The 16,391-nt window shown below is 40.3% G+C and overlaps 1 protein-coding gene across 3 annotated transcripts in view; it reads right to left on the bottom strand.

Annotated features, from left to right (window-relative positions):
* The window catches only part of LARP4B (La ribonucleoprotein 4B), a 124,442-nt gene that overhangs the window by 72,009 nt on the left and 36,042 nt on the right, over positions 1–16,391 (bottom strand). For all 3 annotated transcript variants that reach the window (XM_019035006.4, XM_019035004.4, XM_063709836.1), the window contains 2 exons: positions 6,490–6,609; positions 5,298–5,357 (listed from right to left, as the gene is read on the bottom strand). In XM_019035006.4, coding sequence (XP_018890551.1) covers positions 5,298–5,357; positions 6,490–6,570 — 141 coding nt within the window. In that variant the 5' untranslated portion in view covers positions 6,571–6,609. The remainder of the gene's footprint in view (positions 1–5,297; positions 5,358–6,489; positions 6,610–16,391) is intronic.

Raw genomic sequence — 16,391 nt, forward strand, 5'->3', positions numbered from 1 at the left:
TTCCGTCTGTCAGTGGCCAAAATGCTACAATCAAAATGTTACAATACTATGTCATCAAAAAGAAATATCCTACATTAAAAAGGATCTACTCCGTCTCAGCACGAATACATTCTAAGAGGAAAAGAGGGCATCTGGTCAGAGTATCCCCCATCCTGGGGCAAGTTCTCTGAAGTACCAGGAGACCAAGAACCGTGCATACACTCTGGGGGTAAATGGATTGTTCTGTCACTAAATCATGCTGAGGTAAAGGCAGCTTTACACTTCCTGACATAGTAACAAACATATTTCTAAGACAGGAAACTGTATCAACATCCTTAAGGAAAGTTCTTAGGTCTTTTGTTTTTATTTTTTTAGAGACAGGGTCTCCCTCTGTCACCCAGGCTGGAGTGCAGTGGTGCGATCACAGCTCACTGCAGCCTTGACCTGCTGGGCTCAAGCAATCCTCCCCCATCAGCCACCTGAGTAGCTGAGACAGCAGGCACACACCACCACGCCTGTTCTTTTTTGCTTTGTAGATATGGGGTCTTGAACTGGGCTCAAGAAATCCTCCCGCCTTGGCCTCCCAAAGTGCTGGGAATTATAGGTGTGAGCCACTACATCCAGCCAAGTCTTTTCTTCTCCTTTTTTTGAGACAGAGTTTCGCTCTTGTTGCCCAGGCTGGAGTGCAATGGCACTATCTCGGCTCAATGCAACCTCCGCCTCCCGGGTTCAAGCGATTCTCCTGTCTCAGCCTCCTGAGTAGCTGGGATTACAGGCATGCACCACCACACCCAGCTAATTTTTGTATTTTTAGTAGAGACGGGGTTTCATCATATTGGTCAGGCTGGTCTCGAACTCCTGACCTCAGGTGATCCGCCCGCCTCGGCCTCCCAAAGTGTTGGGATTACAGGCATGAGCCACCGCACCCAGCCCAAGTCTGTTCTTAAAACAGATTGACAAGGTGGCAACAACCTGCCAAAAGGTTTAACCTGCAAGATTAACATACTAAGAGCAGCCACATGTCACTTGCATACAAATACAGGAGTTGGATGTTTTCATAGAAATTCAAGCTTTCTGATTGCTAAGCCTACTCTTATTCAAAATATAGGCCTGCAATAATTAATCTGAATTGCTAATTAATAGTTATTCATTCAGAAGCTGTGTCATCAAAAGGCAAAGGTGGTTTTTTTGAAAACTGATAAAGGAAGGGACTAAAGTTTTTTGGTATTACCATCTGTAAAGGAGTTTAAAAAAAAAAAAATTCTGGGCCGGGTGCAGTGGCTCATGCCTGTAATCCCAACACCTTGGGAGGCCAAGGCGGGCAGATCACTTGAGGCCAGAGTTCGAGACCAGCTTGGGCAACATGGCGTAACCCCATCTCTACGAAAAATACAAAAATTAGCCAAGCATGGTGGCTCATGCCTGTAATTCCAGCTACTCAGAAGGCTGAGGCACAAGAATAGCTTGAACCCGGGAGGCAGAGGCTGCAGTGAGCAGAGATCGCACTACTGCACTCTAGCCAGCCTGAGTAACAGAGTGAGGCTGACTCAAAAAAAAAAAAAAAAAATCATTCTGATATAGATGTTTTGCTGAATTGTACATAGAGTTTAGTATGAGGACGAGTTAGATTTCCAATTTCAGCTTTCCAGTTTCACACTATGATTAGAAAAGACTTGCTGTGACTTTGCATTTTTCTTCTGAGGAGGTAATTTAACATAAACACTTCTACCTAATATTACCTGTCCCTTAAACATCATCATTCACTCACATTCCTCTCTCAAACCTGCTGTTGATTTATGATAAAACACAACAGGATCCTTTCAACAGAAAATGGTTTCCAGGCTGATGTAGTGTCTCCAAGGGAAAAGCAGCTACTTGGCTGGTCGCACACAGGAGTAAGAACTGGAGTCCCTGAGTGGGCTTCAGGAGGGGCAAAAAGCCGCTGAGAATGATGTTTGCTATAGATGATGTTTGTGGCGCTAACAGGGAAGGTAAAGAACCTTTAACCAAACGACACTGTTGCTGAATACCAGTGGTCAGATATTTTTTCTTCCTCAAGAAGGAGAACCCATCGCTGTGGCCCACTGCCAGTGGTCACTCTTCATCATAAACACCCTCAAAACCCTTTCAATCCCCTCTCGCCTTCTATCACCTTACCTTCAAAGCCAAGATCTTAGGAGGAATGTCACTGTCTAAGTTGTGTCTACCACTCCTGTCTCTCGCCCACTGCAATCTGGCTTTTGCTCCTATCAGTCCTGGGAAATACTCTTGCTAAGGTCACAACTGACCCCTCGCTTTGTTACCTTACTACACTTCACTTGAGTCAGCCTCCCTGCCTCTATCTCCACCCCACACTGTCCTCTGGTTTTCCTCCCATCCCTCTGACCACTCCCCGTCCTAGATTCCTTCCTGTTTCTGATATATTGAGGGAATAGAGAGTTTCATCACTGTCCCTGCCTGGAACTCAGGTAAACTTAATGCAAAGTACTGTAATCGTAACTATTGGTACGATATACTTCAAAATCAGTAGATCCTTATGACCTCAAGGTGAGAACATTCAAAATGACCTTGCTTGACTAGGGGCAAGATAAAGAGTGCTTCTTCTAGACTCACCTACGTCTCAGTGCCTCCCACCTCCAGGTGTACGCTCATCTTGTACCTAAGGCTCACACACAATGTGATAATGCAATCTTGCATGCTGTGTTAGGGCTCCTCGAAGACGTGTATCTCACGCTCATCTGAACAACCTCTCCACAGAAAATGTCTTAGCCATCATGATCACTTGCACTCAGTTTTGATGAATGGATGGATACTCAAATTTTATGCAGGCAGTACTAGCTGCTTGCCTACCAGACACAACGCATTGAGCTGGCCACAGAAGGGAACAGAATGCAGAGACACAGAGCATGTTTGTGGCTGCCCAAGGATGCCCCCATCCTTAGAAACAGGGCCTAACTATAAGTGGGCCTCAGGGTGGGCTGGGGGTTTAATGGGGTAATGTAAAAGTTCTAAGACTACATTATGGTGATGATTACACAACTCAGTAAATCTACTAAAAATAATTCAATTGCATACTTTAAATGGGTGAGTTTTACAGAATGTAAATTGTACTTTAATAAAGTTTTTTTTTTTTTAATGAACAGAACACAGTACCAGAAGTTTACAGTTTAGTGGAGAAAACATGTACACAAATTTGAGTAATTCTGACAATCACGTCACTCATTATAATATACTGTTCTCATACTAAATAGGGAAACCATTTTTTTCTTTTTTTTCTGAGACAGAGTTTCGCTCTGTTGCCTAGGCTGGAGTGTGGTGGCACGATCTCGGCTCACTACAAGCTCTGCCTCCCAGGTTAACGCCATTCTCCTTCCTCAGCCTCCCGAGTAGCTGGGACTACAGGCGTGTGCCACCACACCTGGCTAATTTTTTGTATTTTTAGTAGGGACGGGGTTTCACCGTGTTAGCCAGGATGGTCTCGATCTCAGGGAAACCATATTCTTACAGTCTAATAGAGATCACTTTTTTGTGTTCTTTGGCTAACCCTGTAAATAGTTACTAGCTCAGTAAGCTTTTTGGAGAGGGCAGGAAGCTGTCTAATAAATACAACTAAATAGTACCAGTGGATAAATGCAAATCTGCTCCTGAATTATTCATGTATTTCTTTGGGTATCTCTATTGCACGTCTCCTCCTACTCAACTCTGACAGAATGGCTAAACTGTAAATAGCCTGGTTCCTCAACCCTGACTGCTAAATGTATTCACTTGCCCATCATAACAACCGGCTGAGCACTGCCACCTAATCACTAAACCAATGCAAACTCCTGGTCAACTATGAAGCATGTAACTCTCCACACCTTTAGGTGCACTATGAACAATGCTAATTAGAAAACATTCATAGCAATGCCTACAATAGGTTTCTAAAGATGTCTGAATATTATGTTGGACTGAAAGTCAACCACGGAGAGAACAGGAACTTGTTGAAGCAAACAAACTCCCTTAAAGATTTATACTCAAGGGATATCTACTTTATGTCTTATATAATTTTCTTCTTAGACTACCAAAGGTCTTATATTTGGATATTTTTAAAAAATCAATGTGCACCAGGCACGGTGGCTCATGCCTGTAATCCCAGTACCTTGGGAGGCCGAGGCAGGCAGATCACCTGAGGTCACAAGTTCAAGACCAGCCTGACGGACATGGTAAAACCATGTCTCTACTGAAAACACAACATTATCCAGGTGTGATGGCGCATGCCTGTAATCCCAGCTACTCGGGACGCTGAGGCAGGAGAATCCCTTGAACCTAGGAGGCGGAGGTTGCGGTGACCAAGATCACACCATTGCACACCAGCCTGGGCAACAAGAGGGAAACTCTGTTTCAAAAAAATAATAATAAAAAAATTAAATTAAAAATCAATGTAAAACAGAATATATAAAAATTTTACATAAATAATATATTTATAAAATATAATAATTTAGAAGGTGTCTTTTGTTTTTTTAAAATTCTTCTTTGTTACAAGCTGGCCAGGCATGGTGGCTCACACCTGTAATCCTAGCCCTTTGGGAGGCCAAGGCGGGAGGATCACTTTGAGTTCAGAAGCTCAAGACTAGCCTGGGCAACACAGTGAGACCTCGTCTCTATTTGAAAAAAAAAAAAAATTAGATTAACAATCCAACTCCTCAATTCCTACATGAACTGCTTATAATGGGGGGGAATAGATGAGATTTATGGTAATTTTTATTTTTTACATAAAATATTTTTACTTTTTAAATTTTATGCAATTTATAAGATCCTTTGATCAAACTGAATTTCGAGTAGTAGCTCTCTGAAGCACTTTATATATGCATATGCAAATGATGAAAGGTAGGATTTAAAAACCAATGAATTCTACTTCCTTATTCTTTCATTAATCACAGCTAAATGTGAAACAAATTTTCTGAGTAAAAGCTTACTATTCAATTTGTGTGGTTTAAGGAACACAGGCTACCAAAATGTAAAGCTACTCATCCGCATATAACAGATTATCAATGATACAATAAAAATTTTGTAGTATTTGAAAATAAATTAATCTAAATGGTATGCTGCTGTTGGCAGAACTGCACACAAAACAGACACGCACAGAAGCTAGAAAGGACATACAGTATTGACAGTTACCATACCCAGGGGTTGTGGTGATGAATGGATCCCCTACCACAACTTTTTGAGAAATATCTACATTTTCTAATTTTTGTTACAATAAACATTTTTCTTAAGGAAGTATCTCTGAGCCTTGACTGTGATTAAACAATCTGTGATTAATCTCAAAATTGAATTACCTGACTCAAAGGTGGGATGGAACTTGTCTGAGAAGTGGTTTGAGATATAGGACCATTCATCTGTAAAAGAGAAAACAAAGACAACATCAGTACAATGTTTAAAAAGAAACAACATATTTTCAAACCACAGTAATTAGGCAAAACTAAACCCACCAAGAAATGCACATTTCACATGACAAATTCATGAATTCATAAGATATTCAGAATGTAGGCTTAAAATTTTTAAATTCTGAATGAACATCATAGATAAAGTTCTTTGTAGATTCAATGGGGAAAACTAAGAAAAGCTACTTTGCTCAAAGCTGCTTTGGAACTTTAAATATTACTGCTTGACATAAAATGTTTAAATGAACAAAAGTAGTCAAAAAAATGTATATTAAAATCCTAACTCTTTAAATACATCCTACTATAGTGACTATAATGTTATTAGACTATTTACAAATCACTACATATCCTTGATTTAAAAAATAAATGGATTTAAGTATCTAGAGCTATAACAATTTTGTTTTTGTTATCATCTACTACTTATAGTTTCCTCTACTAAGCTACCTCTACATTTTTCAGACTGATGGGGCTCAGGACTTTCTCCCCAAAAAATATGGCACATTGACATTTGAGGAAACAGCAGAATCAGGCCATGGAAACTACAAAGAATTCTCCTTGCCCCTTCTCCCTTGAAGCAGGCCATAAAACACAGCTGACATTCCCCTGAAGACCCTTCCAGAGGGGCCCTGCTCTGTACCAGGAGCAGTAACACACAGGGATGTGAAGAAAAACCTGAACACACCAGCCTCGCTAAGCTTCTCCAGTTTATTAGCTCTAGGTCACATCCCTTTTGTCCAATCATGCTTCTCCACAACTGTCAACATCTGCATTAGACTTCGCAAAAAAAAAATAACAGTTTTCCCTATTTCTTTGGTTCTTCCTTTGTGGAGGCTCCCATATCACATTCAACTTATTACTAAATAAATGTGTATGCTTTTCTCTTGTTCATCTGTCTTTTGTTGCAGGGGTCTCAGCCATGATCCTCAGATGGGTAAGAAATCTGTTCTCCCCTATGAGACTCTAATATCTGTATGCAGATCCTAAGATGTGCCAGTGTTCCTGTTTAGAACTCCTTACTAACTCCAATATAGAGTCCTTTATCAAAAAAAGCAATGGACTCCCCACCACCCCATTCGACAGCACCCACCAGATGAGCGCTGTCCTTGCCCTCCTGGACTCTCTGCGTCTGCGGTTCAGCCACAACCTTAGCGTCCTGATCAGAAGTCATGGGCTCCACTGGGAGAAGTGTAATGCTAACCTCAGGATGCTGTAAAATAGCAAAGACATTAAATAGGTCATTTGAAGGGCACAGTATGATTATTTAAATAAAATTAAAATCCTCAAGTTTTCCAGGACACACGTTTATACCTCTGAATTCAAAAAAGTTTAAAGTCTTCCCATATGCATACTTTACTCACCAAGAAGTGATACTTAATTTTTTAAATAAGTAAGTTTCTTCTTCACACCATTTTAGTGAAGATGGCCACACTCTAAAACTTGGAAACTCATGTGCTGACACAAATAAACCCATTTGTGCCTGGAAACTCAAGTCTTTTAAAAAAACAGAAAATTGAAGGCTTAATATCCAAGATATATAAGGAACTCGCACCACTCGATAGCAAAATAAATAAATAAATAAATAACCTGGTTAAAAAATGATCAAAGGCATGAACAGGCATTTTTCCCAAGACAACAGAAAAATGGCAATAGAAATACGAAAAGGTGCTCGGCATCACTAATTATTGGGGAAATGCAGAACAAAACCACAATGATATTTCACCTCACAACTGTCAGAATGACTATTATCAGTCAGACAAGAGATAACAGGGCGTGGAAGAAACAGAACCTTTGCACACTGTTGGTGGGAATGTAAATTGGTGCGGCCATTATGAAAACAGTATGGAAGTTGCTCAAAAATTTGAAAACAGAACTACCATATTATCCTTTCTGAGTATTTATCCAAAGGCAATGAAATCACCACCTCATAAGAATATCTGCACTCCCATGTGGATTGCAGCATTATTCACAATAGTCAAGACATAGAAACCACCTAGTTGTCCATCAATGGACAAATGGATATAGAAATTGGGATGTGTGTATGTCTGTCTATGCTATGGAATTATGTATTATTCAGCCTTTAAAAAGAAAGAAACCCCGTCGTATGCTATAACATGGGTGAACCTGAAGGATATTATGCCAAGTGAAACACACCAGCACAAAAACACAAATACTGCATGATCTCACTCATATGTGAAAGTTACTATCTTAAAAAGTCAAATACATAGAAACAGAGAATAAAATGGTGACTACCGCCGGGCACAGTGGCTCAAGCCTATAATCCCAGCAGTTTGGGAGGCCAAGGCAGGCAGATCACCTGAGGTCAGGAGTTCGAGACCTGTCTGACCAACATGGAGAAATCCAGTCTCTACTAAAAATACAAAATTAGCTGGGTGTGGTGGCGCATGCCTGTAATCCCAGCTACTATAGGCTGAGGCACAAGAATCACTTGAACCTGGGAGGCAGGGGTTGCAGTGAGCTGAGATAGTGCCATTGCACTCCAGACTGGGCAACAAGAGTGAAACTCCACCTCACTCACACACACACACACAAAAAATGGTGACTACCAGGGGGCTAGCAGGTAGGGAGGAAATGAAGAGATCAATGTCAAAGGGTACCAAGTTACAGATATTTTGGATGAGTAAGTCTAGAGATGTGATGTACAACATGAGGCCTATAGTTGTAATATTGTATTGTACACTCGAAACTTGCTGAGAGTATATTTTAGATGCTCTTACTAACACAAAAGAAGGGTAAAACTATATGAAATGATGGCTATATTAATGGGCTGGACTCCAGTAACCATTTCACTATGTATATCAAAACATCATGCTATATACCTTATGTATACACAATTAAAAGAAAAAAAAAAGGTCAGATGTGGTGGCTCATACCTATAAATCCCAGCACTTTGGGAGGCCGAGGCGGATGGATCACCTGAGGTAAGGCGTTCGAGACCAGCCTGGCCAACACGGTGAAACCTCATCTCTCCAAAAAATTTAAAAATTAGCCAGGAATGGTGGCGGGCACCTGTAGTCCCAGCTACTTGGGAGGCTGAGGCAGGAGAATCACTTCAACCTGGAAGGCAGAGGTTGCAGTGAGCCGAGATCATGCCACTGCACTACAGCCTGGGCAACAGAGTGAGACTCCATCAAAACAATAAAAAATACAAAATAACAGAAAACTGGCAGGGCGCAGTGGCTCACACCTATAATCCCAGCACTCTGGGAGGCCGAGGAGGGCAGATCACTTGAGGCCAGGAGTTCGAGACCAGCCTGGCCAACACTGTGAAACCCAATCTACTAAAAATACAAAAATTAGCCAGGCATGGTGGCACATGCCTGTATAATCCCAGCTACTCAGGAGGCTGAGACACTAGAATCGCGTGAACCAGGAGGTGGAGGTTGCAGTTAGCTGAGATCTCGCCACTGCATTCCCGCCTCGGCGACAGAGCAAAACTCTGTCTTAAAAACAAATAACAGGCCAGGTACAGTGGCTCACGCCTGTAATCCCAGCACTTTGGGAGGCCAAGGCAGGTGGATCACCTGAGGCCAGGAGTTCGAGACCAGCCTGGCCAACATGGCGAAACCCCATCTCTACTGAAAATACAAAAATGAGCTGGGCCTGGTGGCACATGCCTGGAGTCCCAGCTACTCAGGAGGCTGAGACACTAGAATTGTTTGAACCTGAGAGAGACAGAGGTTGCAGTGAGCTGAGATCACGCCACAGCACTCCAGCCTGGGTAACAGAGCAAGACTGTCTCAAAAACAAACAAACAAACAAACAAAAAACACACACACACAAACAAAAACCCAGAAAATTACAAAGTTAATAGGACTCCAGAAATAAAAACAGTTGTTGATGAATGCTAAATTCAGATATATTTAAGTGTCCTCACTTAACATCATCAACAGGTTCTTGGAAACTGACTTCAAGCGAAAGGACGTGTAGCAAAATCAATTGTACCACAGGCACAAACAAGTGTTAAGCTCCTACAGCATATTTCCAGTCACAAAAATATCACCAAACTTCTAATTAAAGAACCAAAACTCCTTCTAATATTTAAAATGGCAATAAATATGAGCCACACACATTTTTAAAAGATTAACAAGAAAGACAATTACGTACCTAATTTTGGGTGAGTCAGAAAGTGACAGTGGTCATAGTGGTGGTATAACCACCACTGGATTTAACCAATCAAGGAATAAATGTTCGCAAAGTGAAAACTGTAAGAATATTACGGCAGGGCACAGTGGCTCACGCCTATAATCCCGCACTTTGGGAGGCTAAGGCAAGCAGAATGCTTGAGCCCAAGAATTGGAGACCAGCATGGACAACATGGCGACACTCATCTCTACACAAAATACAAAAATTAGCCGGGTGTGGTGGCACGCGCCTGTAGTCCCAGCTCCTTCGGAGGCTGGGATAGGAGGACCACCTGAGCCCAGGAGGTGGAGGTTTCAGTAAGCCGAGATCGCACCACTGCACTCCATCCTAGGGAACAGAATAAGATCCTGTCTCAAAAAATAAAAACAAAAATAAAAAAAGAATATTCCTACCACCAAGTAGTTAAAAAACAAACTAATGATAACAAATAGGGCAGGCTCGCTGAGCACTATTTGTTGTGCATTTATACTATTATAGTAGACTTTATGAATTTTTGTTTCACAACAACTTATATTGATTCATTCATTTCTCAACCTGCTTATTCCAGTTCAGGGTGACAGGTGGCCAGAGCCTATCCCAGCAGCTCAAGGAGCAAGGTGGGAACCATCCCCAAGAGGACACCATCCCATCACAGGGCCACTCACACCCACACCCACACTCACTCACTCAGACTGGGACCAGGAAGACATGCAAATCCACTGAACATGCACACCTTTGGGATGTGGAAGGAAACTGGAATACCCATAAGAAAACACGCAGACATGCAGAGAACGTGCCCACTCCACACAGACAGTGGTCCTGGCCAGGAACTGACTTCTTTCTCATCATGTTGAAATGACATTGAAAGAAATGATGCTTTTCAAAGTGGTTCTTCATGAAGCATTTACTCAATCCAATGTCTAGACACTAAACTTCACATGTAACATCTCATTCAATTTTCCCAAACAACGTAAGAAGCAACTGGATCACCAACACTTTGGGAGGCTGAGGCAGGCGGATCACCTGAGGTCAGGAGTTGAAGACCAGCCCGGCCAAAGTGGTGAAACCCCATCTCTACTAAAAATTAGCCAGGTGTGGTGGCGGGTGCCTGTAATCCCAGCTACTCAGGAGGCTGAGGCAGGAGAATCACTTGAACCCAGGAGGCAGAGGTTGCAGTGAGCCGAGATCACCCCTAAACATACTCTAGCCTAAGCGACAGAGTGAAACTCTCTCAAAAGGATCAGAAGGGATAACTGTAACAATCCCGTATCCTGAGGATTCCTAGACATCCAGGTATGACTTCAAGGCATTTCTTTTCACTGCAAGCTACACTGCTTCCCAAACAAGATAAATATTGTTATTTAACCCAGGTATCTTTTTAGGTACATCTGAAAACATACATCAGACTGTCAGGAAAAAATACCTTTAAAAGTGTAACTATTAAAAAAAAAAAATTAAAAAAAAAAAAAAAGTGTAACTATTTTTGTCTTACTAGGTAGCCATACAGGTTTTTCACAGTATAGTAGAGCTCCCTATTCGCAATAATCTGCTTGTGATAAATTCTCAAAAACCTTGTTAATGAAATAATCTGATGATCAAAGGCAATCTCATCCAATTGTGTAAACTGTATCATCAATCACAAAAACATGTAAATGCTATCAAACAGAGCTGGAAATAAATGTAAACTAGCAGAGAAAAAATGCTTGAAATAAATACGGGATGTATGACAAACGTTACACTTTAACAGATATATTTCATTTTAATGTATATGTATCTTCTTTTTATGTCTGTGTAGTACCAACGTCTTCTTATTAAACAAAGAAAAGAGTGAATCAATTTAAAGAAATATATTAAGTACTAGTATAAATGCTATCGGGACTCAAAAAGATCTTGAAAACAGAATGTGAGTAACTAAATTTTAGAAGACACAGATTTCGGGAACATCTGGACTGAGATTCTAGGTCCTTGGTTCTCAGGCCTCGGATGCAATGAAGAATCCCTGGAGCAAATTGTGATTTTGCAATTTTGTAGTTCGGACTTTTTTATTATTATTATTATTTTTTTAACTATGTAGATGATTCTGAAAAACCTGAGCAAATACTTCCAGGTGATGTTGAAGTAACACACAAGGGGAGTAGCTCCCACTCCCTGAGGGGGTTTTCTAGGAGAGAACAGATGGATTCCATTGTAAAAGAAACCTACATGTCATTACACATCAATTCCCACACAACCATGAAATCCAGAAACTAAAGACATATTAATAGCTTAGCAATCAAATGGGCAAGTCATAGAAGGCGCTGTGGATGCTTTTGCCAACATTAACTTCCAGATTTTTAAGATTCTTATGATAGCCAAAGGGAAAAATAAAAATCAACTAAAATAACACTTTATTTAATACCTGTATTTTTTTAGACAATTGGAATTTATATACCTCCTGATGGAAATACCAACAATACCATATATGAAGTGGTCTTGCCAAAAAAAAAAAAAAGATAACAAAAACCAACATGTGATCATGACCCTAAATGTTATTATGAACTAACCGCAAATACAAGAGCCAGGGGACCACCAAGGGATTCCACACAGTGGGAAGTTTCGGAACAACTGGCTTCTTCAACACAAAAGGAGACGTAAGACACAGGCTGGTCAGTCAGACTATGGCTTTACTTGGATAAGGGAAACAAACCAACTACTAAAAAAGAAAAACGATAATCAGAGAAACAACAGTAAAACGACAACTGATAATACTAAAAAATGATTCTAGTTTCTCAGATGTGATAATGATGTGGTTATGTTTAATAAAAAGGAAACCCTATCTTTTAGACATGTATATTGAAATATTTACAGGGAAAATAACACAATGTGTGAAATCTTCCTCAAAGTACTGTGTGGGGCAGAGACCCTGAGGTTCATCGTTATTCTTCCACCTGAGAGAAGGAAGTTCACTATACTATTCTGTCTATCTCTGTACATTTGAAATTTTCTATAATAAAAGGTTAAAAAAGTAACCATGCCACAGTCTCAGCACAACACAGTGATCCCGATTTGAACACTCTGCATCCTATTAAAAAAAGTAACCTTTACACCAATGTATCTCTTAATTACTAATCTGATAGTTTTTCAAAAAAGGCTTATAAAGTTTTCCAACAGAAGGGATTACTGATAGTCACCTCATTTAAAGTTAATAACGTATCATTTTAATGCTTTTTTAATTTACCTAATGTGTGAATCTAAAATGAGATTTAAAGAATGATACAAGTATTGACAGCTGTTTCAATAAATAACAAATATTTTGTTACTGGTTCAAGAGACCTAAAATATTTTGAGATTTAAAATATATCAACTATTGCCTCCCGGCATGGCCTAAAAGCAGATCTCTAGATTGTAAAGGGAAATATTCAAGGGGAGAAAAGAATCCTCCAGCCAAAGCAAAGTACTTCCACACAGCCGACCAAGGAGTTGAAGGCAGGCTCCGCACTCGCCTGTGCCTTACACCACTCGCAGGCCTTACTGAATTGGACAGGAGGATTTTATTTAATGTCTCTTTATGTAAAAAGCAGAGAGGATAAGTCCAAGTGTTCTCCCTTCCTATCTGTGGCCTCTACGCTAGTAACACATTTTTAACCTCATCTGTCAAAGCTACAGTCTAAAAAAGAAGTTTTATCAACCTTGTTCAACACTTGGGAGACCATAACTCTCTTAAATCAGTTTCTAAAAATTTCTTTTCATGTACACCAGAAATGTTTACTGCATGATTGAACAGTTATTATGGTCTTTCTAGACACACAAGACAATCTTAAAAATACAACACCACCTCAAATAAACAACTATATGTCAGGTTGGTGACATAATGATTTAGAGAAAAATTATCGTTAATTTTTTTTTTTTTTTTTGAGATAGAGTATCGCTCTGTTGCCCAGGCTGGAGTGCAGTGGTGCAATCTCGGCTCACTGCAAGCTCCACCTCCCAGGTTCACGCCATTCTCCTGCCTCAGCCTCCCGAGTAGCTGGGACTACAGGCGCCGGCCACCACGCCCAGCTAATTTTTTGTATTGTTAGTAGAGACGCGGTTTCACCGTGTTAGCCAGGATGGTCTCGATCTCCTGACCTTGTGATCCGCCCACCTCGGCCTCCCAAAGTGTTGGGATTACAGGCGTGAGCCACCGCGCCCAGCAAAATTATTGTTAATTTAAAGCACAGCTATTTACACACAAAACCCTACAAATTCACCAAGAGAAAATTTTTTTTTTTTTTTTATACAGAGTCTTGCTCTGTCGCCCAGGCTGGAGTGCAATGGCACAATCTCAGCTCACTGCAACCTCTGCCTCCCGGGCTCAGGCAATTCTCATGCCTCAGCCTCCTGAATAGCTGGGATTACAGGTGTGCAACACCATACCCTTTTTTTTCTTTTTTTTTTTTCCCAGTAGAGATGGGATTTTGTCATGTTGGTCAGGCTGGTCTTGAAGTCCTGACCTCATGTGATCCACCCACCTCGGCCTCCCAAAGTGCTGGGATTACAGGAGTGAGCCACTGTGCCTGGCCACATCAAGAAATCTTAAAATGTACTCAGTAGGCTTGTTCTTTGAGGTAAATGTTGGTATTATTATTTTGAAGCTATTTTATTTTACATATTGTATATATACATGCCTACACATATTCACACTGAACAGGATAAAGTTGATAAGAATTTCCTTAATGTTAGGTACACAGATTTTCAACATAAAAGGAGATATGAATACAAAATTAAAGAAGCTAAGTAAACTCCACGCAGTCATTTTTTAAAATTGGAAGTGTAACTTTTTAAACTACAGTACAGGCTTCCTTTGCGATACACCACTATTACCACTGCTATCCTTTTCCTATTCTGGGCTCTGATCTTGGACCTCATGCTGTACTTAGCTGTCCTTCCGTTGAGTCTCCTTTAAACTGCAGCAGTTCCTCAGTCTTGCCTTATTCATCTACGCTTTTCCAGAGTACTAGTTAATTACTTTGTAGAATGTTCCTCAATTTGAGATGAGCCTGGGACATCTTACCATGAAGCAGGAAGCCATGAAGACAACTGGTCCCATCAGGAAGACACAGAGGCCACAGCAAAGTAAGGGAGGGATTCCCAATAGCCATGCACGGAGCCACATCAGGATCAGGAAGAATGAACGGAAAACAAGTCGGCAGCAATCATGAGAGCTACCACCACCACCACAGTGCTCGCCTTGGGACTACAGGACACCCACTTATTATTCCCAAGATCACTAAAGGACAACAGTTATTTCAAGCTGCTGTTCCTCGATGAACTGCATTTCTGAATAACCAAAAAGCTGATCAGGGCGAGAACCACAGTCAATGGGGAGTGAATGACAGGATCGGAAAAATCAAAATATCCCAATATCTAATACAATAATAAAGTCAATAATCACTGATGTCTGCTGAAATTATCAAGTGAAGAACGTGATGAGAGGTTTCCAAATGGTTAAGTGAGACATTGACTGAAGCTACTTTTCAGTATTATCATTAAAACTGGGCCTCTAGGCATTATATTTTTGACATGATCAAAGACTACCATCCACAAAGTAGTCGTGCCAAAATAAGAGCCTGTATTTAATCATACCTCTAGATCTTATTCCCAATTTAAAGGGAATTCTAGGGAAATACATGTTAAATCACACCAGCACAAAGCCATCATCTAAATCCAAAATGTAGGCAAGAGAGACGACCTCATTTCTATAGCAAATAAAAGATATTTAAAAGGAGAGCTATTTTTATTGCCACAGAATTAAAAAGCCTTAACCAAAATAATCCAATGTGATGTAAGAACTGTGTTTGGATCCTGAGTCAAATAAATTAGGTTTAAAATGACATAGAAAAACTTTTAAGGTTGCCTAGGTAATAAAGACACAGAAAACTTTTTGACATAGAAAAACTTTTAAAGTTGCCTAGGTAATAAAGACATGATAAAATTACTATTAATTTTATTGAGTTCCAACCATAGTATTGTTATATTTATTTTAAAAGATCTTCTTTATAACAGCTAGAAACTAAAAGACTCATGAATAAAGATATATGTCTGGAATTTGCTTTAGAATATGCCAATTTTTTTTGGTAAGTTTAAGGGAAGAGAAGAAACAAAAATATATGAATGGCGGCAAGCTGATGGTAGCTAAAGCTAGATGACTGGTAAACTGAAGATCACTATAGTATCCTCTCTACTTCTATGTGTTTAAAACTGTCCACAATAAGCCAGGCATGGTGGCTCACATCTGTAATCCCAGCACTTTGGGAGGCCAAGGCGGGCGGACTGCCTGAGCTCAGGAGTTTGCGACCAGCCTCGGGCAACACAGTGAAACCCTGTCTCTACTAAAATACAAAAAATTAGCTGCGCATGGCGGCGTGCACCTGTAGTCCCAGCTACTCGAGAGGCTAAGGCAGGAGAACTGCTTGAATCCGGGAGGCAGAGGGTGCAGTGAGCCAAGATCGCACCACTCCACTCCAGCCTGGGCAACAGAGTGAGACTCAGTCTCAAAAAATAAAATAAAATAACGTAAAATAAAATAAAATAAAAAATAAATAAAATTGTCCACAATAATAAGTAAAAGAAAACCTAACTTGGATATATTATCAGTACACACTTAAGAGTTCATACGCTTATTTCCATTTAACATTTGTATTAATGAAATAATACTAAATGTGTAAACAAACTTATTAACAATGTTCACAGCAGCTTAGGAAAAAAAAAAAAACCCATGGAAATAAAAACGCAGAAAGTAGGCTCATGCCTGTAATCCCAACACTTTGGGAGACAAGGTAGGGAGATCACATGAAGTCAGGTCAAGTCCAACCTGCCTAACCAGGC

Source organism: Gorilla gorilla, chromosome 8, assembly GCF_029281585.2.
Source record: "Gorilla gorilla gorilla isolate KB3781 chromosome 8, NHGRI_mGorGor1-v2.1_pri, whole genome shotgun sequence".
Lineage (NCBI taxonomy): Eukaryota > Metazoa > Chordata > Mammalia > Primates > Hominidae > Gorilla > Gorilla gorilla.